Source organism: Onychostruthus taczanowskii, unplaced genomic scaffold (assembly GCF_017590055.1).
Source record: "Onychostruthus taczanowskii isolate IOZ18803 unplaced genomic scaffold, ASM1759005v1 scaffold14, whole genome shotgun sequence".
Lineage (NCBI taxonomy): Eukaryota > Metazoa > Chordata > Aves > Passeriformes > Passeridae > Onychostruthus > Onychostruthus taczanowskii.
This window is the reverse complement of record NW_024498573.1, coordinates 5,334,509-5,359,314: the sequence shown is the minus strand read 5'-3', so window position 1 is coordinate 5,359,314 and position 24,806 is coordinate 5,334,509. Positions and strand designations below refer to the sequence as shown.

At 48.3% G+C, this 24,806-nt stretch overlaps 2 protein-coding genes across 11 annotated transcripts in view; one reads left to right on the top strand and one right to left on the bottom strand.

The window, feature by feature from the left end:
* Window positions 1-8,605, top strand: part of LARP1 (La ribonucleoprotein 1, translational regulator) — a 45,397-nt gene extending 36,792 nt beyond the window's left edge. For all 3 annotated transcript variants that reach the window (XM_041398071.1, XM_041398070.1, XM_041398072.1), the window contains 7 exons: window positions 246-451; window positions 546-652; window positions 1,018-1,169; window positions 1,433-1,577; window positions 1,758-1,867; window positions 2,344-2,471; window positions 3,044-8,605. In XM_041398071.1, coding sequence (XP_041254005.1) covers window positions 246-451; window positions 546-652; window positions 1,018-1,169; window positions 1,433-1,577; window positions 1,758-1,867; window positions 2,344-2,471; window positions 3,044-3,265 — 1,070 coding nt within the window. In that variant the 3' untranslated portion in view covers window positions 3,266-8,605. The remainder of the gene's footprint in view (window positions 1-245; window positions 452-545; window positions 653-1,017; window positions 1,170-1,432; window positions 1,578-1,757; window positions 1,868-2,343; window positions 2,472-3,043) is intronic.
* FAXDC2 (fatty acid hydroxylase domain containing 2) lies at window positions 8,309-24,703 on the bottom strand. Of its 8 annotated transcripts, none has more exons than XM_041398077.1 (12): window positions 24,542-24,703; window positions 22,223-22,405; window positions 20,781-20,914; window positions 18,120-18,184; window positions 16,957-17,004; window positions 14,585-14,676; window positions 14,387-14,484; window positions 13,569-13,690; window positions 13,046-13,251; window positions 12,055-12,160; window positions 10,851-11,017; window positions 8,309-9,925 (listed from the first exon to the last, which is right to left on the bottom strand). In XM_041398077.1, exons 5-12 carry the CDS (start codon window positions 17,002-17,004, stop codon window positions 9,769-9,771), a joined length of 996 nt encoding a protein of 331 aa, XP_041254011.1. In that variant the 5' UTR covers window positions 18,120-18,184; window positions 20,781-20,914; window positions 22,223-22,405; window positions 24,542-24,703; the 3' UTR covers window positions 8,309-9,768. The 8 variants fall into 8 exon arrangements, with proteins under 8 accessions (XP_041254011.1, XP_041254009.1, XP_041254014.1 ...); XM_041398075.1 differs by having other exon boundaries at window positions 20,781-20,894; XM_041398080.1 differs by having other exon boundaries at window positions 20,781-20,888.
* Window positions 24,704-24,806: the final 103 nt, after the last annotated feature.

Below are 24,806 nucleotides of genomic sequence, written 5' to 3'. Positions count from 1 at the left end.
CTGTGTCCATGGGGACAGGGATTTGTTGCTGCTCTTAATCACTAGGAAGCAGATACCTTGTGGGGAGCTCTTTGCATCTGCTGCCAGGATTTGGGTTTTCTGGCCAAACTGGATTTCAGGCTGCTTGTGTGGGAGAGCTGGGATGTGTCCCTGCATTCCTGCCCCTGCTGCTTCCCATCTGCTGGCTGGTAGTGACTCAGTGCCTGGAGCCCAGGCTGACACAGGGCGGGGGTTTCTCCCTGCAGTACCTACAGACGCTTTGGCCAACAAGCTCTTCGGAGTCCCTGAGCCTTCCACCATCGCCCGCTCCTTGCCCACGACCGTCCCAGAATCGCCCAACTACCGCAACGCCAGGACGCCCCGCACGCCGCGCACGCCGCAGCTCAAGGACCCGACGCAGACGCCCCGCTTCTACCCGGTGGTGAAAGAGGGCAGGACGATAGATGCCAAGGTGGGACCAGGCTGGGCTGGGGGACAGCAGCTGGGGCTCCCAGCTGGGGCCTGAGGAGGAAGGGAGCACATCTGTGATGCGCCGTGTCTTGCAGACTCCGCGGAAGAGGAAGACGAGGCACAGTTCGAACCCTCCGATGGAGTGCCACGTGGGCTGGGTCATGGACTCCAGGGAGCACAGGCCTCGGACTGCTTCCATCAGGTACCAGGGACAGGCAGGATCGTGGAGGAGGCAGAAATGGGAAAGGGAGGGAGTGTGGGAAGGAAGGGGAAAGCAGCATCTGATCTTGCAGGGGACGTCTCCTGTTAGGTTGACTGCAAAAAGGACAGGGATCAAACCTGCCCTTCCTGGAAAGGCTTGGGGAAAATCTGTGGTCTTGTAGAGCAGCAAGATGAGACTTGATTAGAAACACTGGTCCCATTCCTAGTACACTGCTCCATGGCTCATGTCCCAAACCTGGGATAGTGACAGGGCATGGGTGGTACCAACAGACAGATGGGGTGGAGTGTGACCCCCTCTCCTGGGTGATGCCAAGGAAGGGTGCTGACAGCAGTCTCTCACCTCAGCTCCAGCCCCTCGGAGGGGACCCCAGCCGTGGGGAGCTATGGCTGCACCCCGCAGTCCCTGCCCAAATTCCAGCATCCCTCGCACGAGCTGCTCAAGGAGAACGGCTTCACACAACACGTCTACCACAAGTACCGGCGGCGCTGCCTTAACGGTAGGGACCCTGCACTGGGGAGGGACAGGGCTCTGCCGTGCTGGGGACAGGAACGTGGCAGGGATGGGCACAGGCAGGGTCCTACAGTACAGCCCTGCTGGCAGCTGCTGTGTCCCTAAGGTTTCTGGCGAGCAGGGGCTGTGCTCATGGTGTCCAGTGCTGGGGCTGGCTGTCACCACAGTGCCACAGGGCCCTCCTGCACATGAGCCCCTGATACCCTGGGGGAGGATTGGCTTTGTAATCATCCCCTCTTCCCCAAACAGAGCGAAAACGACTGGGCATTGGTCAGTCCCAGGAGATGAACACGCTTTTCCGGTTCTGGTCCTTCTTCCTCCGAGATCACTTCAACAAGAAAATGTATGAGGAGTTCAAGCAACTGGCTGTGGAGGATGGGAAGGAGGGATACAGGTAAGAGAGGAGGGATAGAGTGGCCTTTTCTAAGGGTTTGGCCTTCTACAGGGCTCACAGCAAATTAAGGCAGTGCCTCTGCCTTCTGTGAAGGTGGGTCTGGGGTTGTTCTCAGCCTCGTGCTGCTGCCCTGTGTTGTGTGCAGCAGTGTCTGAGCTGCACGTGGTGCTCCCTTCCCAGGTACGGTCTGGAGTGCCTTTTCAGATACTACAGCTACGGGCTGGAGAAGAAATTCCGGCCAGACATATTTAAGGACTTCCAAGAAGAGACCATCAAGGATTATGAAGCTGGTAGGTGCCTCCTGGCTTCCCTGGGATTGGCAGTGCAGCTGCGTGGCGCTCCTGAGCGTCTTCTCCTCATTTTGGGGAAGCCACGTAGTGCTGTAGGTTGAGGACTGGGGTGTCCTGTTGCTCATTTCACAGGAGAGGGTTGAGTATCACCATTGTGAAGATTGCTGGGGTTGGAGGAGGGCAGTGGTGGGCTGCAGCTCTACCAGAGCATTCCTGTACAGGCACCATTTCCTGTGGGATTTCTCAAGGCTCTGCAGTGGCTGAGCCTTGTCACCACCAAGTCAACTGAGCCTGGGGACATCCCAAGTCGGGGGCTGCCCAGGACTGATGTAGGTTGCTTCCCTCCAGGTGTTGCATCTTGCCTAGGCTGTGCCCACCAGCAGAACAGTAGGGTTTGTGGGGAAGCCTGGAGGAAAGGTGTCTTTTTTAGTTTTTTGTCCTGCTGACATCTGGATTGGTTTTTTTCTTCTCTCCAGGGCAGCTCTATGGGCTGGAAAAGTTCTGGGCCTTCTTAAAATATTCCAAAGCCAAAAATCTGGACATTAACAGCAAACTGCAAGAATACCTCAGCAAGTTCAAGCGCCTCGAGGACTTCCGAGTAGATGTGAGTAGACACAGTTCCTGCGCCACACTGGGGGCCCCTGCAGACAGTCCTCTGAGGATGGAGGATTTGGGGGGGTCCCCAAGTGGTGGCAGGAGGGGGGGCAGTGACACCTACTGTCACTCCCAGTCATTGCAGCCAGGCCGGGAGCAAACTGTGGGATTGGAATATGGCAAACCCACTAAGTGTGGGATGAGGGAGCTGAGTGAGCCTGTCCTCCCTGGTGAGGTGAGGGAGGAGGAGGAGGAAAGGGAGCTTTGATGGTTTGAGTAGAGCCAGCATTGTGTGGAGCTTTGGCTCCCAAACTTCTGGACTGTGCCTCTGTGTGGGAAGCAGGTGACTAAGAGCAAGTTGTCACTGTTGTGGTCAGTTTGTGGAAGTCAGTCAGTTTTTCTGTCAAACCTGGCGTCAGGAAATTTAGACAGGGAAGCTGAATGCTTGGGGGTGTGTGTCCCTTGTGGACCAGGGAGAGAAGTTGCAATTGGAGACTTGCAGGAAGGCTGTTTCCTGATCCTGGGGGTGGGGCACCTGCATTTGGAGGAGGCTGTGCTGATACTGGGGTGCTTCTCTTCCAGCCACCCATGGGGGAGGAAGGTGGACACAAGAGATACCCTACGACGTCAGGGGGAGATGGCAGGAAGCGCTACCCATCCCAGTCTTCCAGCAAAACGGTCAGCCAGTGCCCATCCAGCCAAGCCCACGCCTCACCCAGCCAGCCTGCACAAGAGGATGCCAAAAACCTGAGCCAGCAATCCCCTGCCCCATCAGCTGCAGAGTCGCAGACAGTGGGGAAGTAGAGAGGCTGCAGCGTCCGCTTCCTGCCGGGGGTGGGGTGGGTTGGTGGGGAATGGCTCGGAGAAGGGCAGACATGCGGGGGTGGGACAGGAAGGGAGCTGGAAGGTGGGCTCCCAGGAATAGGCTGCTTGGGAGAAACTTCAACGCACACGATTTTCTTCTCTTGTGGCTGGAAAGCAAAGACGATCTGCATCCAAAACACCATTTTGCTATTACTACCCTGACCAGAGCCAGACCCGCTCCCAGCAGACCCAACCTTTTCCCTTCTCTCCTCCTGTGCACACACTCATGTCTTGATGTCTCTTCAAAAAAATGTGTTCTGGCTGGGTTGGAAAGGGGAGATTTTTTTATTATTATATATATATATCAAGTTTTAAATTATTGCTAGAAGTTCGTCTGGATTTACCAAAACAAGTCTGCTCTGTGTGGCCCCAACGAGTCCCCTCTGTGTCCCCCTCGGATCGCGGGGCAGCCGCTCAGGAAGCTCGGAGGAGCGAGGTTCCCCAGTGGGGGACCGAAGCCACAGCGTGTGACGATGCTGCGGAGCCTCTGATCTCCATGACCCGGCTGGCGTCTCCCATTCCCTGCGGCGGTGCCTCTTCAGCGCCGGCCTCTGCCACAGGAGCATCGCCCTGGTCGTCCTCCCGCTCCCTTCTCCCCAGCGTCTTCACCTTCCCGAGGGTCTGGCTCTCTCTCTGTCCACCTCTCCCTTCTGTCACGGACAATTTGGAAGTCAACCAAAGGACCTTTGCCGAGGATAGGCTTGTTGTGACTCCTTCCTGCGAGGATGGCTGGTTGGGAGGCTGGCAGGCACCTGGACTCGAGCCTGTGTGGACGGTGCACCCGCTGCCCCAGGAATGCCCATCGCTTGCAAAGACAGGACTTTGCTGAAGGAGCTTTTCTCTTCCTTATCCCTTGGAAAAAATGACATCACAAAAAAAAAAAAAAAAAAACCCACCCACAAACCCCTCTAAAACAACAACAGAAAAACTCTTTAAAAAAGGACACATCTCCCTTTGCTTTCTTCCTTGGAAATATTACTGAAGAAAAAAAAAAGACAAAAAAACAAACAAAAAACCCCAAAAACACACAAAAAAAAAGTTGCCTTATGGTGGAGCTGGACCGGGGAGGCTCGTTGGCTTCCTGCACCCTGGGGTGCACTGGGCTCTTGGCTCCCCCCAGGCCCAGAGACTCCTCACGGCATTGCTGCCGAGCTGATCTTCCCTGCGGCCTTTCCTCTGCCCCCGCAGCTCGCTCGGATGCCTCCCCCATCACGGAGCCTCCCTGCCAGGCCCGAGTCTCCTGGGGCAGGAGCTGAGGGAAGTCACATCCAAGACTCGTGCCCACCTGTGTTGGTACCGTGGCAGCCTTGTCCCCACCACAGTGACTGTTCTGTCATGGCCTTGCTCGCACCGCCAGCCCTCCCTGGGCAGGAGGTGCCTCTGCTCCTGCCTGTGCTTCCAGCGTGGTTGGGGAGTGAGCAGGGAGATTGTCACAGCAGCTGGGGCACTGGTCCTGGCTGTGAGCGAGGGCTGCTTCTGCTGTAGCCTGACAGGGAGTGAGGCAGTCCTGGGAAAGCTGCCCCACGGCAGTCCCTGGCTCGGGGCTGCTGGTGGGACTTGTGCAGGGGTGAGCAGGAGACCTGCCTGGCACAGGAGAGCTCTCACCTGGGTTTCCTTGTGTGTTGTGTTGTGGCAGGCACCTGCATGGAGTCTCCCACTCAGGGCACAGCCCCTGTGCATTTCCAAGGGCTGAGATGATACCGTGTAGCTCCTTACTCAGCTGAGGCAGGGGGTGACTGCAGAGCTGCTGTGGCACTTACTCGATTCATCCTTACATCCAGCACCAGGTGGACTTGGGCTGCCAAACCCTCCCCAGGCTGTGAGCTGGACCCTTTGTGAGGTGTGTGTGTCAGGCATGAGATCTCGGATGTCCAGTGCTACTTCTGGAGATGCTCCAGAGGTAGCACTGGAAAGTTGTGTTCCTTTCCAGCCAGACCCTCTTGCCTTGCTGTCACCCTGCTCCTTCTGCTGGGTCCCTGGGATACCAGGCTTGGCTGTGGCTCAGGCTCCATCCCGGTGAGTTCTGGAGCTGTGCTCTTGTGTGCAGTGTGGATGCACCACTCCAAGGGTGCAGCTCGTTGTGTTGCCCTTTCTGCAAAGTCACGAGCTGGTACTGAGCAGTTTTCCCAAGGGATCCAGTTGATCCAGAGCTGTGTCTCTTAGCTGGGAGCAGTCATCATCTCTCCAGGGCTGTCCCTGTGTGGCTGCAGGGCGGGTGAGTGAGAGCAGCCAGCTGAGCAGGAGCAAGAGGGGAAGCACAGCCAAGCTGTCCATCAGCAGTGGCTGTGGGTGCTTGTGGGGCCCTGGCTGAGCCCATCACTTCCCAAGGTGACAGTGCCTCCAGGATGCTGCCCTGTGGGGGCAGGTGGGCTGGTCTGGGTGGAGTGGCTTCACAAACTGCTGCTAGAATTGAAAGCACAGCTGGGTCTGAGAGGCTGGGGAGCTGCTGCTTGGCTGTTTCCTGGTGGTGTGATCCTGCCCTGGTCCATCCACCCCTGCCATGCCACCGTGCAGCTGGTACCACTCACAGGCCTGATTGCAGCAGGCGAGCCCATCCAAGGCTGTGGATCTCCATTATGGCAGCAGTGCTCTGGGGTCGTGGGGTGGGAACTGGGCAAGGTGGGCAAAAGTAACACTTGTACAGTGCTGTGGCCGTGACTGTTATCTCTGGATTTCCCCTCTTGTGAGCTGGAGTCAGATCTCTGAGGTTATATTTATAGGCAGGTTTGTCCCAGATTTGGGGAGGAGGAGGCTGCAGAGTCGATCAAGGACATTGTAGATGTGTTGCTGGTTGTTGGTAAGTGGAGGCAGGTCTGGATGTGCCACAGGTGATCCTTGCTGCTGTGTCTGTGCTCCTTTCGTTGGCGTGTGTCCATGGCTCTCTTGAAGCCAATTGTCTGCATTTCAGCAACAAATTCATAGGAAATGGGAAGGGATGAGCTGCTGCTATGGAGTTGTTGCTTGTAGAGCAGACTGTGGAATTGCTCGGGTTGTAGAAGAGGTAGGACATTTTCCAGAAAATTTCCCAAAATACTGATTTTAAATAATTTTTAATTTCTGATCCTGAGGCTCTAGTCTTGGCATGGAAGTGTTTTCCCTTCCCCCTCTGCCAAGTTAGTGGTTTGTCACACTGGTGTGTGCACCCAGGGCAAGAAGGTGGGTCAGAAGAGCAATCCCAGTGGTCCCAGTGCCCTCCAGGTTTGTGGACCGTGTGCCTTGTTTTGCTGTCCATGGGACAGCAGTGGGCAGGACAGAGCAGAGATGGATGTGGCAGCCCGAGGCAGCCACTGCTGGCTCACACCTGTCTTCCTGCAGGGAAGGGAGCACAGGACCATTCCCTCCTGCTCCGTGCCAGGGTGGTGCTGGCAGAGGGCAGGGAGCTCCCCGGGTGCGTGGTCTGTGCCCAGCTGGGTCACGAGTGGCTGCAGCAAGGCTCCCACTGGGTAAAGGGACAGCTCTCCAGAGGGGCTTTGGGTTTGAGGAAGCTCTTGCCCTTCTGTGAGGAGGGAGTTAGGCCTTGCTTTTAGTTTGAATGCCTCAGCTCCACCATGTGTAGTGCTTTTTTGAATTTTAGAGGACTGAGTGGTTGCACACGTGCTCCTGTGAGTGCTGATTGTCCCACAGCCCACGAGAGCTGCATGGTGCTGGTGTCCAGCCACTGGCAGAGCCTGGGGGGAGCCCCAGCTGCTTCTGGAAAGGCTGAGGGAGGCTGAGTCAGGGGAGCATTCCTCATCCTGCCCCTCTTCTCAGGAGGTCCTCCTTGCCGAGGTTAACTTGTTTAGAGTGCAAGTGGCTGCAACAGGTACAGAGCTGTGGTGTGGGGTCAGAGTGGAGGTAGAAGGTGTGGTTTTGAGGAGGCTTTGTTGCTTTGCTGTGCTCATTTGGGGGAAAAAAAAATTAAAAAGTAATGCTGCTGCTCTGGTTTTTCCCTGTCCATCTCTTCTGCTGCCCCCTGGCACCTCTGATGGCACCTTCTCACTGTAGCCCATGGAGTCCCTGAGTTTTGGCACCTGCTGGGGACTGATTGTTGTACTGTAACAAACTGATGTGTTTAACCTCAGTGTCCTGCCATGTTCCACGTGGCAGTGCAGAGGGGGCCTTCTAGCTGTTAATGCCTTCCCAGTTATTTTATCAAAAGGAACAAAAAAAAAAAAAAAAAGAAAAAAGGAAAACTGTAAATGTAGCAAGCTGTGTTTGCAATGCTTATTGTCTCCTGTCTCTGAGGCTGGTTATGTCACTTGTCACTGTTTGAAATGGATGCTGGGCTCTTCGTGAGAGGGTTGTTACATTTGATGTTAAATGCCTCACTGACTTTTTAAAAATATTCCAATACAGGTAACAGATAAAAGAGTTTCTTTCATTTTTCTTTTTCTAAGCAAATGTTCATCTCGGTGGCGTGGAGCGGGTGGCTGGAGGGCAGCATTTCCAGGAGTAGTTTACAGTTTCACTTTCTGCAGACACTTGAACATAGGACCGATGTATCTGTGACAAGCACATCCCCTTGGTGGGAAGCTGCAGAGGAGCAGGGGGTGCCCTGGGTGCCAGCTGGCCCCCGTGGAGCATGCTGGGGTCCCTCCAGCTCCCCACGCTGTCCTCCTGCTCTCTCCCCAGGTGGCAGCCCTGCACCGGGGTGGCTTGTGCCAGTGGTGCTCCTCGTGGGAGGGAGTGCTTGGCACCACTTGGTCCCTCAAGCCTCCCTGGTGCAGCCCTGCTCCCCATCTTCCCCCCCAGCCTGTCCTGGTCCCACTGGGCTTGGAAACCTTGGATTTGTGGCTCAGAGACGCCCACTGAGCTGCGTCCCAGCGAGTGCAGCCTTCTGCTCGCTCGCCTGGAGCTGAAGGGGTGATGGTTCGATGTGCTGGCCCTTCTCAAACCCTGTGTGTCCAACCTCAGCCTTCTGTTTCCCAAAACTAGAGTGTGTGCAACCTTCTTCAGCTGCATTTATAGTAGAGACAAACTTAAAATGACTCATCACAGACCATGTATCACTTGGGAGGAAAATCTTGTTAATACGGCCTGCTGTACATGATCCATCTCTGTCGATAGTACATAATCTTTGACCCATGTGCTAGGATCATCATCACGTATAAAAGGAAAAGAGAAAAATGTAAAATACTTGAATGAGAGCTTGTATTATAACATTAATATTATTCAGAGTATCTGCTTTCTAGGCTGATGTGATTCATTATTCTAGTAATGCTTTAGTCCTTTGTAATTTGTGGTAATTATGCTTTTTCCTTTTTAATACAAAAAAAATGTATAAAAATAAAAAGTTCAAAAGACAGTGGTGCCTGGGTTTTCTGTTCTGCTGACTTGCCCTCCCCAGGGAACTGCCCAGGTAACTGGGCTGGGTTCATCCTGGTGCAGTTGTGGGCACTGGAGAGGAGCAGGGGAAGTGCCTTTGGTTCCACAGGTAGATCTGGGCTGACCCATGGTCAGTGCAGCACAGGTCAGCCCTGTGTGCCTGTTCCTCGAGGGGCTGCTCTAGCACTGGGGAGAAATGTGGTGTTTTTGTTGCAGGCCTCCCAGGCAGGACTGAGACGTAGGAAGATCCTTGAGAGAATTCACAGTATGTCTTGGATGGTCTGTGGGTACGTGGCAATGTGCATATTGTTCTGGGGGCTGCTTTCTTGGCTCCTTTCTTAGAGGGGTTCCTTAATCTCCACACAGCTCAGGACAGCAGGGACTCTGCTCTCCTTGGAAAATCTCTGGAATTTATCAGAATTTTGGTTGTGCCTCAGAGCAAGGGGAGGCTCAGCAGGAGGAGGAGATGAAGCACATCAGCTCCCAGCTCTCCTTCCATGTCCCCACAAGGGGTAACTCCCTTTGTGTGCAGCTGTCTGTGGAGCAGTGATGAGGCTGTGGCAGCCCCACTTCAGCCCTGTACTCACCTCCTGTGCATGACAGCTGCTCACAGGAAGCCAGGCCTTGTTGCATGTGAAGGGAGTGTTTCTAAAGCTGTGGCCCCAGTGATTTTCCACGGGGTTGTGTCCTGTGTTCCAGGTGCTCTGAGTCACAAAAGCGTGTGTTAATTGTATCACACAGAGATGGAGTGACTTTGATGTTTCTGTAGAGTGAGTGCTGACAAGAGATGCCAAATAATCACCTGTGGAGTCTGGTGCTAAAACCTTAATAATGAGAACCCTGAGCCATGTGGCCCAGAACACACTGGGCTCATACACAGGCAGCTGGAACCAAGAGACAGGGCAAGTAACAGATAAACCATTAAATTTTAAAAACATTTCTAGAGCAGTTTTTTTAATAAGTGTCTTATATAGTAAACAATGGCAACAAAAGTGCAGTAGTTTCAAAGCAGCATATTTAACTTCAGCTTCATGATCTGTGTGGACAAGAATTTGTTTCCTGATTAAAATACTATTTGGCATAAATCATTGTCTCTCACTCTGCTCATCACCAGGCTGGGCAAGAGCTGCTGAGCTGGTTCACTCCTCTTTTTTGGGTGGATCTGGGATGCTTTCAGAGAGTGGTGTGAGGCTGAGCAGGACCTTGTGTCTCTCGAAGGCTTTGGTCTGTCTGAACATTTTGTCCGTGCCATGCAGGAAATCCAGCACTCCCAGCACTCCGTAGCACTGGTTGAACCTGAGAACCAAACACAGATAAACATCACTGGAAATTACTGAGGTTACCTTGCCCTTTCTCTTTCCATTCCTTTCTCAGCCCTGATAATCTGTCCATGGGATTTCTGCCCCTGCAGTCTCCCTGGCAGCTCTGTCGAAGCCTGGGCGAACCTTGTGCAGCTTCTCTCTGGTGCCATCATTGCCCAGAAATGGTGGCACTTCCCCTGGGCAACTCAGACCTGTGGGAGCATTGGACACCCACGTTACCAGCCCCACATGCTCTCTAGACTTGGCTGTCCTGGGGTATGGAGCAGATGTGCTTCCAGCTGGCACAGCTGTTCCACCCAGAGTGTCTCCACTCTGCAGCGATCCCTGTCCTGGCATGTGGTGACTGAACTGTGCCCTGGGCTGGTTCTGCAGCAGGGCAGACATTTCTGGGCAGCATGTCTGAATGTGGGGCACACTGGGAGATGGGAATGTTTCTCCACTGCTCGGGTATGTATCCTTGAACAGTCTGCTGCAACTGCTATCTCTCCAGCACAGGAGGCTGAGAATCTCTGTCAGGAAGGGTTCATGGTGATTGAGCAAAGTGTAATCTGATCAGTGTTACTGATCCCAGTGTATGGGAGAGGGACAGACAGAGAGGCTCGCTTATTTTACCTGTGTGACTTGCCCTGGCTCTGTCCTTAGATCACATGAAGTGTATTCTGAACTTCTAGGAAGAACCTTGCAGAGAACTGTCCTTAACAGGGCTGGAATGCCTTGAAATCCCAGTTTAACTGCTCTAAGAACTGGCAGCACTCAGCCTGCTCTCAGGTGAACTGGAGAGCTGCTCTGCTGGTGCATGAATTAGGCAGACCCTCTTGACCCTCAGAAAGGAGCTTTCCTTGCCAGTGGTGCCAGTGGAGAGGCAGGAGAAAGGAAAGCTGAGCAGTGCCCAGACATACTTGAGGTGGTGGAAGTCGTGGAACTCTGGAGATGGCAGGAGGGGCAGGTGGTAGCCACAGTGAGAAATGCTCGTTGTTACAAGAGCAATGGAGAACCATGCTGAGACTGAAACAATATGAGATCCCATAATCATCGGGCCAGTCATCACAGGCAGAGTGTTGGAGACCTGGAAATGAGAAGAAAGTACCTCATTAATGGGTCCACTACCAGCAGACTCTCCACTAGGAGCTGAATTGTCACCTGGTGATCCATCACTGGTTTTTTTTATGAAAACAGTGTAAAGGGAAGAGCTCTCTGCAAACACCTTACTAAAGTTACATAATCATCCAAAAAGTGATAAGAGAGTTCTACTACTGCAAACCATTGCCATAGCCCAAGCTCCATAAGCCTGCAGTAGAAGTTAGACATGACTCCAAACCCTGGGTGAGTACAGCACAATTCCAGTAAATCACCCTGGAGTCTGAGGTGTGAATTCCAGCATCACCTTGGAATAATGCTGAATCTGCCCTTGGGGAAACCTCACTGTGAAAGGGCATGGCCTGCAGACACACATAGCAATGTGACAACCCCTGCTGCAGCTCTTCACTTGTTCTGCTTGTGGCACAAATGGCTCTGGCTGCCCAGACCCAGCTGCATGCACCAGCACAGCTCAGCTGGGCTCCTCAATCATTATGCTGTCCAAAGACTGTCAGCTGGGGAGACCCTCAGAGCAGCCCAGGACTATTGGTAACAAGAGATGGAATTTTTAAGTGGAATATTTGAAGGTGGGATGTGTTTTCCTGAGAAGTCTCAGCTGCAGCGGTGTTGGGATACACTCCTTGCAAACACTGATGCCAGCAACCACCACAATAATCCTGACAGATTTCCAAGTACACACAATCACTCAGGCTGTGTCATACCTCTTGCTGAAAGCACTGTCTGTGCTCCCAGTCCTCTTGGGGCTCATGGGAAGTCCTGTCCAGTCAGTTCCTTATCTACTGGAGGCCCTTGGATCTGTGCTCTGAAAGCTACTGGAGTCCAGTATAAACAATTACTGCAAGCCTCCAAGAGCCAAGCTTCTTGGCAATGCAGCTGAGCTTCCTCTTCCTAAGGAAGAGGCCTCTAAGGGCATATTTTCTTCTCTTCTCTTACCACTCCACCTCATGCCATGGAAACCACACTCCACAGAGCAACTGGAGGGTGACCATGGGAGAATCCACTTACTATGTGCTCTATTGGGTGAGCATAAATGGAGACCACACCGATGGGGGCTGTCCACTCGTGGTGCTTCTTGTGAATGTGCTTATAGAGCACTGGGTGGTGAACAAGCCTAGGCAGAGTAAACAGAAAGGCAGGTTTTGAGCTCTGCAAAAAAGGAGTAACAGAACACAGAATTTCTGCAGGGGACTTGCTTGTGTCTCCACTAACATGAAGATTTCAGAGCAGCTGGCAGTAAAAGTGTAGGATTCCTTGCTTCCTTTGCTCTCTTTGTATTGAGCCCTTATTCAGTTACTGTGTCCGCTGGCTTATGATAAACTCAGGCCAGAAAAATCGCATAAATCATAGTCCCTGAATTACTTAATTTATTCAAATCTGGGAGTACTATTACGGGAAGACTCACTTTATGCTTTCACAGTTTTGACTTTTTCTACTGGCAACTGTCAAAGAATCAGAATTTTCAGTTCCATGGGTCCTTTTTATCAAACGCCATTTCCATTTTTCAGGTGCATTTGTCCTAAAGGGAAACCTACAGATTTCTGAGAGTACTGTGCTTGCTTCTGCTTCTTTTGTCTTCCTTGCTTTTAGTTCTGTCCTCTAATGTTGGTGTCAGTGTTTGGAAATCCTGCAGTGTTGGAAGTCAGGCCCTAATTTGTAGGTGCTGTACAAGGGAACAGAGATCAGTCGCTGACCCTTGAGATTTTTGTGTTTCAGGATAGTCGGTCTTGTTCTTTTCAAAGAATGCTGGGTTACAACTTCTGTGGAAAACTGCCTGTTCTGTTTCTTCCTTAGCTTTTAAGCTGTTCCACCTTTAAAATTCTACCCATTTTTGTTTACTACAGTTACAGGCAGCACCAAGGCCTCATGTTGTGAGGTTGGATTTCAGGACCTGTAAGATTTCCCATATAAATACAAAACAGGTGGAACAGAGGGACGAGGATTATTGCTGTTGTAGGGTATGAGGAAAATCAAGCACCTGTTCCTGTGCTCAGCTCACCTGTGTGTATAGTAGAAGAGAATTTCCTCTAATACAGTAAAAATGCTTAGCTCCACAAGAAACCATTGGAAGGTTGGTAATTCCTTGCTGAAGGTGTTTTCCCACCATTGCATGATGTAGAACATGGGCACAAGCATGGGAAAGGAGACAAAGAACTGATTACCCAGCGCTGTGTAGATGGCTTTCCACAGTTTCTTTCTGTCCACCTGCAAAAGAGAAGTCAGGACTTGAGACTAAGAAAGAAACAATGCAGTTTTAGTTGGAAGGATGAAAAGCTTTAAGATTTGTAGGCAGTTAGTTTTGGGATCAGCTCTTTAACAAGCAGTCAGTGCAGATCTGATCAGTAGCCTCATAACAGGATCTGCCTTCCTCCCTACAGTGGGTGTACAAGACTTGACTTGATCCTCCTGGAATCCTATCTGGTTGCAAGAGAAAAGCATAACAGGTTCTTCTCCCCATTCCTGGCCTAAGAGACTGCAGGAAGTGTTTAGCCAGCAGAGAAGGCAGAGGGAGAAGTACTTACAGGATCATTCTTGCCCAGCTGAATGCGATAGCGAGTAATGAAAGTTGGCTTTCCTGTTATATCAGCCACCAGAAGGATTCCATTGAAGCCCCAGAAAGCAAGTGCAGGCACCAATGCAGCCCCTGTGGCATGAGGAAAGGGCAGAGATGTGTGAATGAATTGGGAGCTATGGCTAAATCAGAAACAAACTAACTGGCATAGTACCCAGAGGACCTTGCTGGGACCCAGATGTGCCAAGGGTGTGTCCCCTGACCCAGGATGCTTTGAAATGGAATACTGGTACATTCTGACATCCAGGTAAGGTCAAAGAATGGGAAGGAGGTTAGAGCAGTCAAATGTCTCAGAGATTGAAACTGGACATAACTGAAGCTAGGAAAAGGCTTTTCTAGGTGGCTGGGAGGCCTGTGTTGCTTTTAAATCCAAGTAGGATAAGGTTGACTTGATCTCTACCAGTTCTGTTCACCAGCTGCTAATCACAGAAAAGAGTTTTTGTAAGTACTACAGCAAGAGTAGAATTCACTAAACTTACTTATATTTTTAGTAATTAGTTCTACTGAGTCATTCAGTTCTCACAGGAGCACAGTGTCTTCACAGGGAAGCCACTTCAGTAGCAGGAAAAAGATCAGATTTTTAATCTGTACAGGGTCCTGTTGGTGACCCCATCCAAAAGCAGAACAACTGCACCACATCACCTGTGGGTACCTTCCAAGCCAGTGCTTGTCAGTGGGAGGATTAGTGAGTTTGGGAAGCTTGTCTGTGTCTCCCTTTTATATGTAATACATGGATGATTTCTCCTGAGAAGCACTGTTAAAACTCACCAACGAGGAAGATTGTCCACTCATCTCCCTCCATATGGTCGTAGAACTCCAACCATGCTGTTTGCCAGAAATTGCCTACAGTTATATTCTGCATAAACCTGTGGGAATAACAGTGGTTGGTTGCCCATCTATTCATCCACTTTCCCCCCTTTCCACAGCAAAGTTTCTCCTCAAGCTGCTTTGTTTGAACATTCTTACCAAGAAGCAGTGTTCACTAAGGCAGTGAACATGAGCAGGCCTGTACTGAAGACATAGGCAGTGATCCTCAAGGCATCCGAGAGCTTCTTTCCCTGTGAGGAGCAACAAGAGTAAGCACGTGCTGCTGTGTCTAGCCCTGGCATTTTTGGTATTTGAAATGATGAAGGCAGTCCTGTGATGGCCTGTTTTGCTTTACACACACACTCTGAAGAACACAATAACAAAGCTGTTGTGGGATATTGTGTATAATCATCCATCTGTCATGCTTACAGAGATCTGGTGCATGACTGATGTGGAATTTCTTTGGAATAACCAAAGGGAGAGAAAGGACCACTGATTTTTTTTCCCTCTTTATTTGGCATACTGCTCAGTACCTGGAGGGCCATAGCTCACTGGATAACTCAGGGCAGTGGGAAAGGAACACCAGCAATAAGGAATGGTGCTCCATCTCAGCACCTCCCTCCCTCAGCATTTTCTCCCTCCCAGGATGCAGTGTTTCCTCCCCACAGCAGTTAAGAACCACTGTGCTCAGATGACCTGGTTAACAGGAATAAGTATATTCAAAAAGCAGTCTTCAATATATTTGAATATTTAAATATTTGAAACAAAGTTGTTTACAGACAACAAATTTATAATTAACAATCTGTCTTTTAGAGTAGTCCAAGCTGGAATTGGTTCTGGAGTGCAATTAATTTGGTTTTAATGAGTGAATATGAATTATATCTATCTGCAATATAAACGTTTTTTTAAAAAATCAATGCAATAGTATAATAACCAGCTATTGTCTTCTTCATTCCTCTGTCCTTCCTGTTTTTTAACTGTGGTGTTGTGCTGCACAAACAGACTGGAGTGAAAACAGTGTGATTCATAGCTGCAGTCCTGCTCACCTCCTGTCAGAGAGGACAAACAAGAGAGGCAGCTCTGAGAAATGCCAAATGCAGGTGGTTTAGGGTAATGCAATAAAGGAATCCTCTTTACTTGGCTTTTAGATTCTCTTACAGCTACAGAACATTAAATGTGGCCCAGGACTTATAAGCAATTTTTATCTGTCCCAGGACAGAACTTTGCTTTAGCACTGAAACATTCACTACTAAAACAAACAACCAACCATTTTCTCCTATCACCTTTTTCTTTTTTTTTTTTTTTAATTTAAAAAGCAGATAGGGAGGAAGAAACTGACAGCAGGACTCTTGCCCTATAGTCTGATATTTGTGAACCCTATGGGTTGATATGAGAGCAGTGCAATCAGCTGCCACTGTTATCACTGGAGGTACTGAAGGGCAAATGCCAGGCTGGCAAAAGCCTCTCCTCCAGCATCAGATAGTGCCTGCTGGATCCTGGACCAGAAACTGCTCTCTTAGCAGTTTCATAATTCCAGGTGCATCCATGTTATGTCCCACGTATGCTGATGTAAGACTTTCTTAATCTTTAGATTAAGACCATCACTTACATATTCTTCAGGGGAAAAAAAAAAAGGTTACAGAAGTTATAGAAAGCTTTGAGCTTTTTAACAAACTCATATCCTAGAAATCCTTTTTCTCCTGGGATGATGAGCATACCAAACAAAATTCTGTCTTGTGTGTCAGAATTTCCAATTAGCTCAAATAAGGTTTCAGTTGCTTCAACATCCCTCAGCTCAAGAGTTTCAAACCTTTGTAACTCCTAATACTCACAGACACTGTGCATGTCCTGCTTTGAGACAGGACAGAGAGGAGCTAAAGCTCAGCACTTCAACTACTTTAACAGCCCTTTGGCTAGAAACTGTCTTGTTTTGAGGCTGTGTTTTTATTGCACATGATGAAGTGATTACATGAATCCCACACACTATAATTACATGAGATGTAGAAGTAGAGCAGTTTACATAGAAAACAAATTTTGTTCATCAAGTCCAAGTGCTTAATACCCTGTTTCTCCTCATGCCAACAGCTACAGCACTGTAGTTTCCAAACTAAATCATGGACTGCTTGAGTTCTTGCTCTTAAAGTGCTTGTAGAAGTTGGCAAATTCCTTAAGAACAGGGTTGCTGCTGGCAAGGTAAAGAGACTGGGGCACATCAGCTGGCCATAAGAGTTTAGAAGGACCAGGCCCAGTGAGGTGGCACAGCTTCTGGTTATGGGGGGCTGTGGTGGGTTCCTGCCACTCAAGCATAGATAACAGGTTAGATAACCCTACTGGCTGCTGTAGCTGCAGTCCAGTGGAAGGGAAAAATGCTGGGGAAGTGTTGCTTTAGTGATAAGAGATGAGCTCCTAATTATGCAAAAATGTTCGGAATGAGGATGTGTCTGTCACTTCTCTTAGAAGGTGATTCAACACATTCAGCGTTCCAAAGCACCTGCATGAGCTTCCTTAAAACGAGGAGCTTGAGCCTTTACCTGCTTCTGCAGCTCAGCTGTGGAGGAATATCCAGAGTCTGTTTCCATCTGAAATAAAAGGTGATCTAAGTAAGTGAACTTTGGCCAGCTGGAGAGTGGCAGAATATGATGCAAACAGCAAATCACCTCCACCTGCAGCTCAGTGCTAAAAGTGTAAAATATTTATTCTCTGTACCATGTCTTGTCCTGCTCTATCCTTCGTGTGTTGGCCATGGAGCAAAGCTGAGTTCTTGAGAAGAAAAATGCCCTTACATCTGGAGGAGTTAGTAGTGTCCCAGAAGATTAACAGGGATGCAAGAATAACAAGGAAAAATGGGAGAACAGCCAAAACCAAAGATTTTGCTTGTGTCACTGGTGTGTTGTGGTAAGACTTCCACCCTTGATCTGCCCCAGGAATACACTGCAGCACCCAGGAGCTACTCCAGCCCTTCCCAGGCTGTACGGAAATGATCATGTGGGACATATGTTCTTCCATAATGACAACATGCAATTAAACAACCAGGGATGAAAACAAAGTGAGTTTGGGCCACAGAGAGTTAACACAACGGAGCCCCACAGCCTTCACTCAAACTCTGAGTTACAGTTTAAGAACATGATAAGTAAGAAAATAATCTTTGCTTCAAGTCCTGCTGTGGTCACTTAGAGAGGTGAAGTCCTAAATGGGCATGTGGCCATCTCATAATGAATCTCCCTGCATTTGGCTCTGGCTTGACCATTTGTTGATGGCTTTGTTAAAAGAAATTAAAAAATAAATCAAACCAAATGTCTGAGTAGCTGCTGGGACTTCACTGCTGGCCATAGCCATGAAGGGTTCTGTATTTCAGGCCATGTTCTGGCTGTCCTAGGGATTATTGCATAGTGTTTTTATATTTCTGCAGTCTTATCATCAAATATAATTAGCAAAAGTTAACAAAACATTCCTTAATATTTTCTTAGTTTCACATGGTCTTTAAGAAGAAACACACAACTTCTAACAACACGACAGCCAGATTACTGAGGATTGCAGAACTTAATCCATTTTGCTTTTCCTACTCAGCAGAATATTCAAGCACAGGCAAACTATTACCTAAAGTACAAAGGTAAGCACAGAGAAGGTTCAAATGTTCTTGTCTAGGGTACAAACAGTTGAAAAATTACTCATTAGGAAGATGATATTCTATTACCTTGAAGATGGAGGGAAGCCTCTTGGGAGTACTCTTCTTGAAGCGTTGCAGAAAGGAGGAATAAACTGTAAAAAGAAATCCTGTATTAGTCAGAAGGTTTAGATTTGAAATTGTAGCCTTCTGGGTATGTTCTTACAAATACAACTCTGTTGATTTACAGGGGTTCCCAGCTCTGTTATATTACATATTAGTATGCAGGTCAAAGGGCATGAGACAGCAAAATTAGATACCTCCTTCCTGCTTACTCACAGACACAAAAGAGCAAGGCCAGCCCACCATACCCCACGCTTTAGTGGAAGAAACTGATGTTAGACAGTTCTGAGAAGGAAAAAAGAAAAATAAGGCAAAAAGGGATTTGAAACTTGAACCCCTGAGGCCAACTCCCAACCCTGTATTTCAGCACTAGGGCTGGATGTACTCCTACGGGAAATGGTAAGTTTTGGTAGCAGTCTTAAAAAGAAACCAAATCCAAGTACACTTTGTCTCCCTTGGCCAAAAATGGGAGCATGGGAGGTGCCCTAAGGTGCTGTTGCTTAAAATGAGAATGTATGGGGGAACCTGCAGTGACCCAGGGCTTCCTGCCCTTCCCCAGACACAGAGCTCCTCACTACTGCACCTTGTGAGCCACCACAGCCAGTCTGTGGGATTTTCTTTTCCTCTCGTATATTGTTTGCCAACCACATCTTTATTGATAAAATACAGTGGAATTCTAATATATCTGATGAAGAATACCCATAAGAAACAACCAAAAATAACCTGCTAGCCTGAAGAGAAGAGCATAAATAACATGCCACAGGCCAAATTTAAATTGATCTTAATTTTTAAAAGACCTTTTAATCACATATGTTACCTAACATCCACTACATGCCCATCTTGTCACACAGGTCCTCTCAGGGCAGGTGTGCCCACTGCCTCCAAGAAAACACTACTAAAGCTTGAAATATATCAGGCTTGAATAATCCATTCCTTTGAGGCTTTGCTCCATTCCAGCTTTCTTAACAGGTTGTTCAGAGCCTTGAACAGTTGAGTGTCTGCACAGAGGGAGATTTCACAGCTTCTCTGGGAAATCAGTTCCAGTATTTGACAACCTTCACTGTAAGTTTTTGCCACTTGGAATTTTTTTTGGTTATAACTCCTATTATGTGCTCTTAGGCTGTGCACATCCCTGACTTTACATCCACCCAGTAGGGAGCTGAAAAGACCAATATCCAATTATTCTGCTGGGACAGTAAAGTAAATAGTGCTGGCCATAGTTTTCTGTGGTTAAAGAGATTATTCTGCTCTGATGACTTTGTAGCAGCCAACATTAGATTAGGAGAGGCAGATGTGAAAGGGGAACCTCACTGAGCTGGAAGGCTGATGCTCCAGAGGTTCCTCCATCCAGCAGTGCTGACACCTTTGCATGTGAAGAGCTCCAGAGCAGAGCACTGCAGAAAATGTGACTCTGCTTTGAGTTTTTAGGAGAAGGAGCTACTACTTGACTGAGTCACATATTCTGTGCTTTTAGGAAAGAGTTAAAGTTACAACCACATTTCTAGTACTCTTTTAAAAATAATCAATTTATGATAGAAGGCTGGCTTGGGCAAAGATTTCCAGTTCAAAGCAGAGCTGCCACATCTGCTTACTCTCTGTTTCAGAACACTGCCTTTATTAAGCCACTTTTCAGGATAAAATTCTACATTATTTACATTAAACCCATAAAAATTTGGATAGAGTAGGTTTTCCCCAACATCTCATTACCTACTCTTTTTTTATTCTGTAATGTCTCTCCTGATTCAGAATACACCAAATACATTAAAAAACCATTTGTGTAACCATGGCTGTTTCAGCAAACAAAAAAAGCCATTCAGCTGCTTGGCACTGCTCTCGTGTTGGCATATTTTACAGCCCCAAATCAACCAGTGAAGCTCTCAGCTGCCTGCAGCTATTTCCAAATATCAGCTACAACTAGTACTGCCTAAAAAAAAAGTTCCTTTCCAGTTATTTCAAATTAGTTAACACAAAATTTGATCCAAAGCAAATTCTCAACCCTAGAATAAAAGTAATTGCTCTTCCAATCAGTCTCTTGACATTAAAGGGGAAAGACATTAGTCAAACAAGAATTCTAATACATTTTTTATATTACTATTTCCATGTATAACTTCATTTGCCCAAAAATTGTTAATTAAGTCACAGATCTTGCTTTCACTGAATTTTCCACTTCTGGTACTGAAAAAAAGCTAGTTTGTCTAAGACATGTTTTAAAATGCTCAGTATAATCTGAGCATAATCTGAAAAAAACCCTGCTGTATTTTTTTATATTTTTTTAAACATGCGAATTATTATTTATGCCCCATGCCTGCTGTTCTGTTATACTTCTGGTGCCCAACAGCCTCAAGCTGAGGCAGCACAGCTGCCCTTTCCCTGCACTGCATCCTTCTCCCACAGACCTGCATGGCAGGTGCAGCTCAGAACAGCTCCATCTGCTGTGAGGGACTGGCTGCCCACCCCAGCTCCTTGGGATTCCTCGTGCCTGCCTCCTGAAGCCTCTGGTGCAGGTCTTATTTCACTGAAATCAACCTTTATATGACACAGACAGTGGAAAACTGCCCCTGGGAGGAAAAAGGCTGTGACTATGTGTGACAGTACAGAACACAGAGAACAAAGAACACGACCACTTACCTGGTCACCTGAACAGTTGCATATCAGCCACTCTGTGTGGACAGACACAGGACCAGACGTGGTGTTGTTTGATGTCCTACCAAGCACTGCACGATTTTAGGGGAAACCCTGTTCCTAGAAAAGCTGACAATGGACTTCACACAGACACGACATTGCCTTTTAATGACTTCCTCAAAGTCTCTATCATATCTTTTCAAGCACCCTTGAACTCTGGCTGCCTGTTCTTTGCTCACCACCTGCTGATGGTAGCCTAGGAGAGGTCCTTGTGTCTATTCAGAGCCCAGAGTTCAACTCCTCACTTTTCACTACCGCTGTCGAAACTTTATGAGGTTTAGGCAAGGGCAATGGGGGTGTGTTTCTAAGCAGGAGCTGCCTGTCCCCTCCCAGACAAGTCATGTGAAGCCAGTGCCATGTCACTGTTAGTGCTGGCAGTGTTCCCCGTGTGTATGTGCATGCTGTTACTCAGTTAAGCACGTGGAATGCGTCTCTGCATCCCTGTAAGTTTTTCATCGTTGTACCTGAGAACAAAAAAGCCACCAACATGATAAAGGTAAGTAGTTTTTATAATTCACTAACTCATGGTTGGAGCACAAAATAGCTACTGCCAGTGCAACTGAATGGGTCAAAGGTGTATTTGTTAAAAGCAATAAGGGTTACTGTGGAATTTGGCAAAACAACAGCAGTTCAGTTTTCATGTTGTTGTACTAAGTCTAAAAATTACTCCAGCTCTGTTGCTACACAGTGCCCTCAACCAGTAACAGGCTTTGCTTGCATGGGAAAGGTGAAGACACACATGGGTTAGCATGTGCTTGGGCTCAGTTGTCTTTAAACATGATGTTTACAGACCATAAAGTGTGTAATTATGGTGTTGCAGAGAGCAAGATGTAATTTGCAGCAGCATTGATCTTTCTTATGCAAATGTGGCCCCAATCTGTTACTTAGCCCATAAACAGTGCCCTGTTATGAACTAAGCTCTGAGAACTGAGGGTGTTACTATCAGAACTTTCCAGATCTATTTTTCCACAGGAGGAAAAACAGGGAATACCACCTCTGCCTCACAGTTAGCCTTGTTTGCCCTTCACAGGTGAAGCAACACATGCTTTTTCTCAGTAACACCTTATGCCAGCAGAGCTGGAACTGCAGAGAGCTCTGCAACAGTGAACAGCCTTTAACACTGTGTTTCCATCCTCACTTTCTCCTGCCTAATTCCAACTATTCCCTGGTAGGGACAGAAGCTGTAATTCCGAACTGCAGAGAGCTCTGCAACAGTGAACAGCCTTTAACACTGTTAGTGTTTCCATCCTCACTTTCTCTTGCCTAATTCCAAGTATTCCCTGGTAGGGACAGAAGTTGTAATTCTTAGCTATTGCTACTAATTTGTATTTATCACACAGAGCAGGCTCAATAGAGAGGAATGTGATTCCTTCAAACTATTTACTCACGTGCAGAGGAGGAAGTGGAAATGAGCATCTCAAGAGAGGGGTGCCATAAGGATAATGTCCTCAGCTGATCTTTGGATTTGAGCTTGCAGGGGGAGGGCTGTTCATCCAACAGCCAATAGTAGGTGACAAGAGTGAATTTCAGTGTTCCTTTTGAACCACTGCTCAATTCCAACACGGTGATCTCTGAAATATTCATACCCATAGGGACAGCTCAGCACATTAGTCATAGGGTTGTAAATGCCGTTTATCTTCTGCTGCAATTTTGTGTCTAGCCCGGGTTGTCACTAATCAAACTGCTGCTTCTGCCTGCCCTGTGCTGGTGTCTCCACCACACACCCCAAAGCTGCTGCAATCTTTGCTGAGCCGTGCAAGAAGCCTGATTTCTTCTGAGCAAAAAAGCTTTTTGATCAGACACTTCATAATACAACTTTGTTCACTCCCCACAGTTTTTGTAATAGTCACTGGCTGTCTCGCTGTTTGAGAGGAACATCAGGGGGAAATCCATGAAGTATCTTTCAGGGGACTGGACAAGCCCATACTGATCATTCCTCTAAGGCTGGAGAGGAATCTGGACTTGGCACACATCAACCACTGCCTAATTAATTCCCTGCATTCTGAACCAGATTTCTCACCCTCTGCCAGGGCACGTGTGCCACCACCTAGCACTGCAGGGGCTGCTTTGGGAGCACCTGTGGAACAACAGAAGGGTGAGGAAAACACAAATTCACCTTTCAGGATTCCCACAAGTAAGTTTTCTTGTGGTGCTGTGAGTAAGCTCTAAAGAAAAGGCACAACAGGACGTGCAGCTCAAGCTGCCCAGTGTGAAAATGTTGAGCTGAATAGCTTTATTCTACCTTATAATGCAGCTCTACACTCTTGGGTAGATGTGAGGACTCCTCAAGACTTTCTTTGGAGTGCTGGAGCTGGAGGCAACCTTGGTAACCTCCAAATACAGAAATGATGGGACTCTTTAAAGAGCAGGGTGCCTCTCCCAGCTATTCTGAATCTTTATTTATTAGCCATGTCATGTTTGAAAAAATTCTGATCTCATCAAGCAAATGTGTCTCCAGCTCTTCCCACCAGTGCTTGCAAACATCCTTGAATGGCTTTTTTTTTTAACAGACAGATTTTTACACAATACAAATGTAATTTATCACAGGTGATTATTGCCTGCAACACATTTTTATTGCAGTACCAAGGCACAGATATTTACAGTGGCCTGAGGAGATGCATCTTCCTTTTTCCCCTGGATTCAACATCCCTTCAAGCCCGGGTTTACGAGCAAGAAAAATGACTCTGAACTCTTCTGGGAAATAAAAATTTCACCTTATATTTACAGGGTGCTGTAATCCAGCCTGCTGAATTTACCTGCTAACAACACAGATTTCCTTGTAGAAAACCCCAGACTCAAATGACCACAGGAAGAAAGGTGATTACTTTCAGTGTAGCATATTGTATGTTGCATAAATTGCACAACACCAGAGACTGCAGAGCCAAGGCAAAACAGTAACCCTGCATCATCCCTGAAGATAAACTCTGAATCAAAATAATGCTCAATAAAGGGAATGTACCAAGATGCTGACAGCAGCAAGGTCACTTAACACAGCAACACTTGAAAAACCCTCTTCTTTTCTAAAGGCAACATTTCTGCTGAGGAATGAACATTAAACCTGAGACACTGAATGGTGTGTGACGTGTAAAAGATATCAATATCTGCTTTTCCAGATACTTTGATCAAAATGCTGGGCAAGTAGCCGAGATTCAGGGAAAGACTCCCATATGGTGGGCAGATAATCCAGTACCAGAACATATATATTTATAGAAGCATATACATATTTTACAGTAGAAACCTCGTCCAGAAAGGAAGGCAGTCTAAAAGGAAAGAAATACTATCTAAATTTAATTAGTAGATGAGCTTCCAAATGAATTGCCTATCTGCCATCAGCATCAGCCAGCAAAGCAAGTGTTGGCAGCCGTGTTACACAAGCAGTAGCTGCCTTACCAGCTACAACCTTCTGTTGCTAACGTAACTTCAATTCCATTCCTGCAACAGGAGAAGCCAGACTAAAAGTCTGCAGGTGTAGTAGGAACTTAAATGACTTCTATGCCCCTGCAGGATGAAGCAGAACTTGCTCCATTAATGAGCTTGATACGCACTACACCATAGGAGCAAGGCGTGCCAGGCCAGCAGCGTTTGCTCTCTGGGCTTTAGGGAATCCCCCTTGGAAACCGAACCCTCATCCCGCTCCCACCCTGCGCGCCCCTGGCCTGGGAGCCCGGGGGGGCTCGGGCCTAACCCCGACCCGGGGACCCCCTCACCTCCCCTAGGTGAGGGAGGGGCGGCCGCTGCTTCTTTCGGGGACGCTCAGCCAGGGCCCGGCGCAGCCCGTGTCCTAAGGGATGGGGGTGCTGGGGGCTCCCCATGCTGGAAGCCCATCCCAGCCCCGGTGGGTGTTATGGCGACGCTTCCCTCAAGGCGCAGAGGCACCCTCCCTCATCCCTGCCTCCCCCCCTCCCACGGAGTTTGGACTCGCCCACTGTTCGGAGCGCGGGGAGCCCGGGCGAGCCCATTAGCTGCACTGCG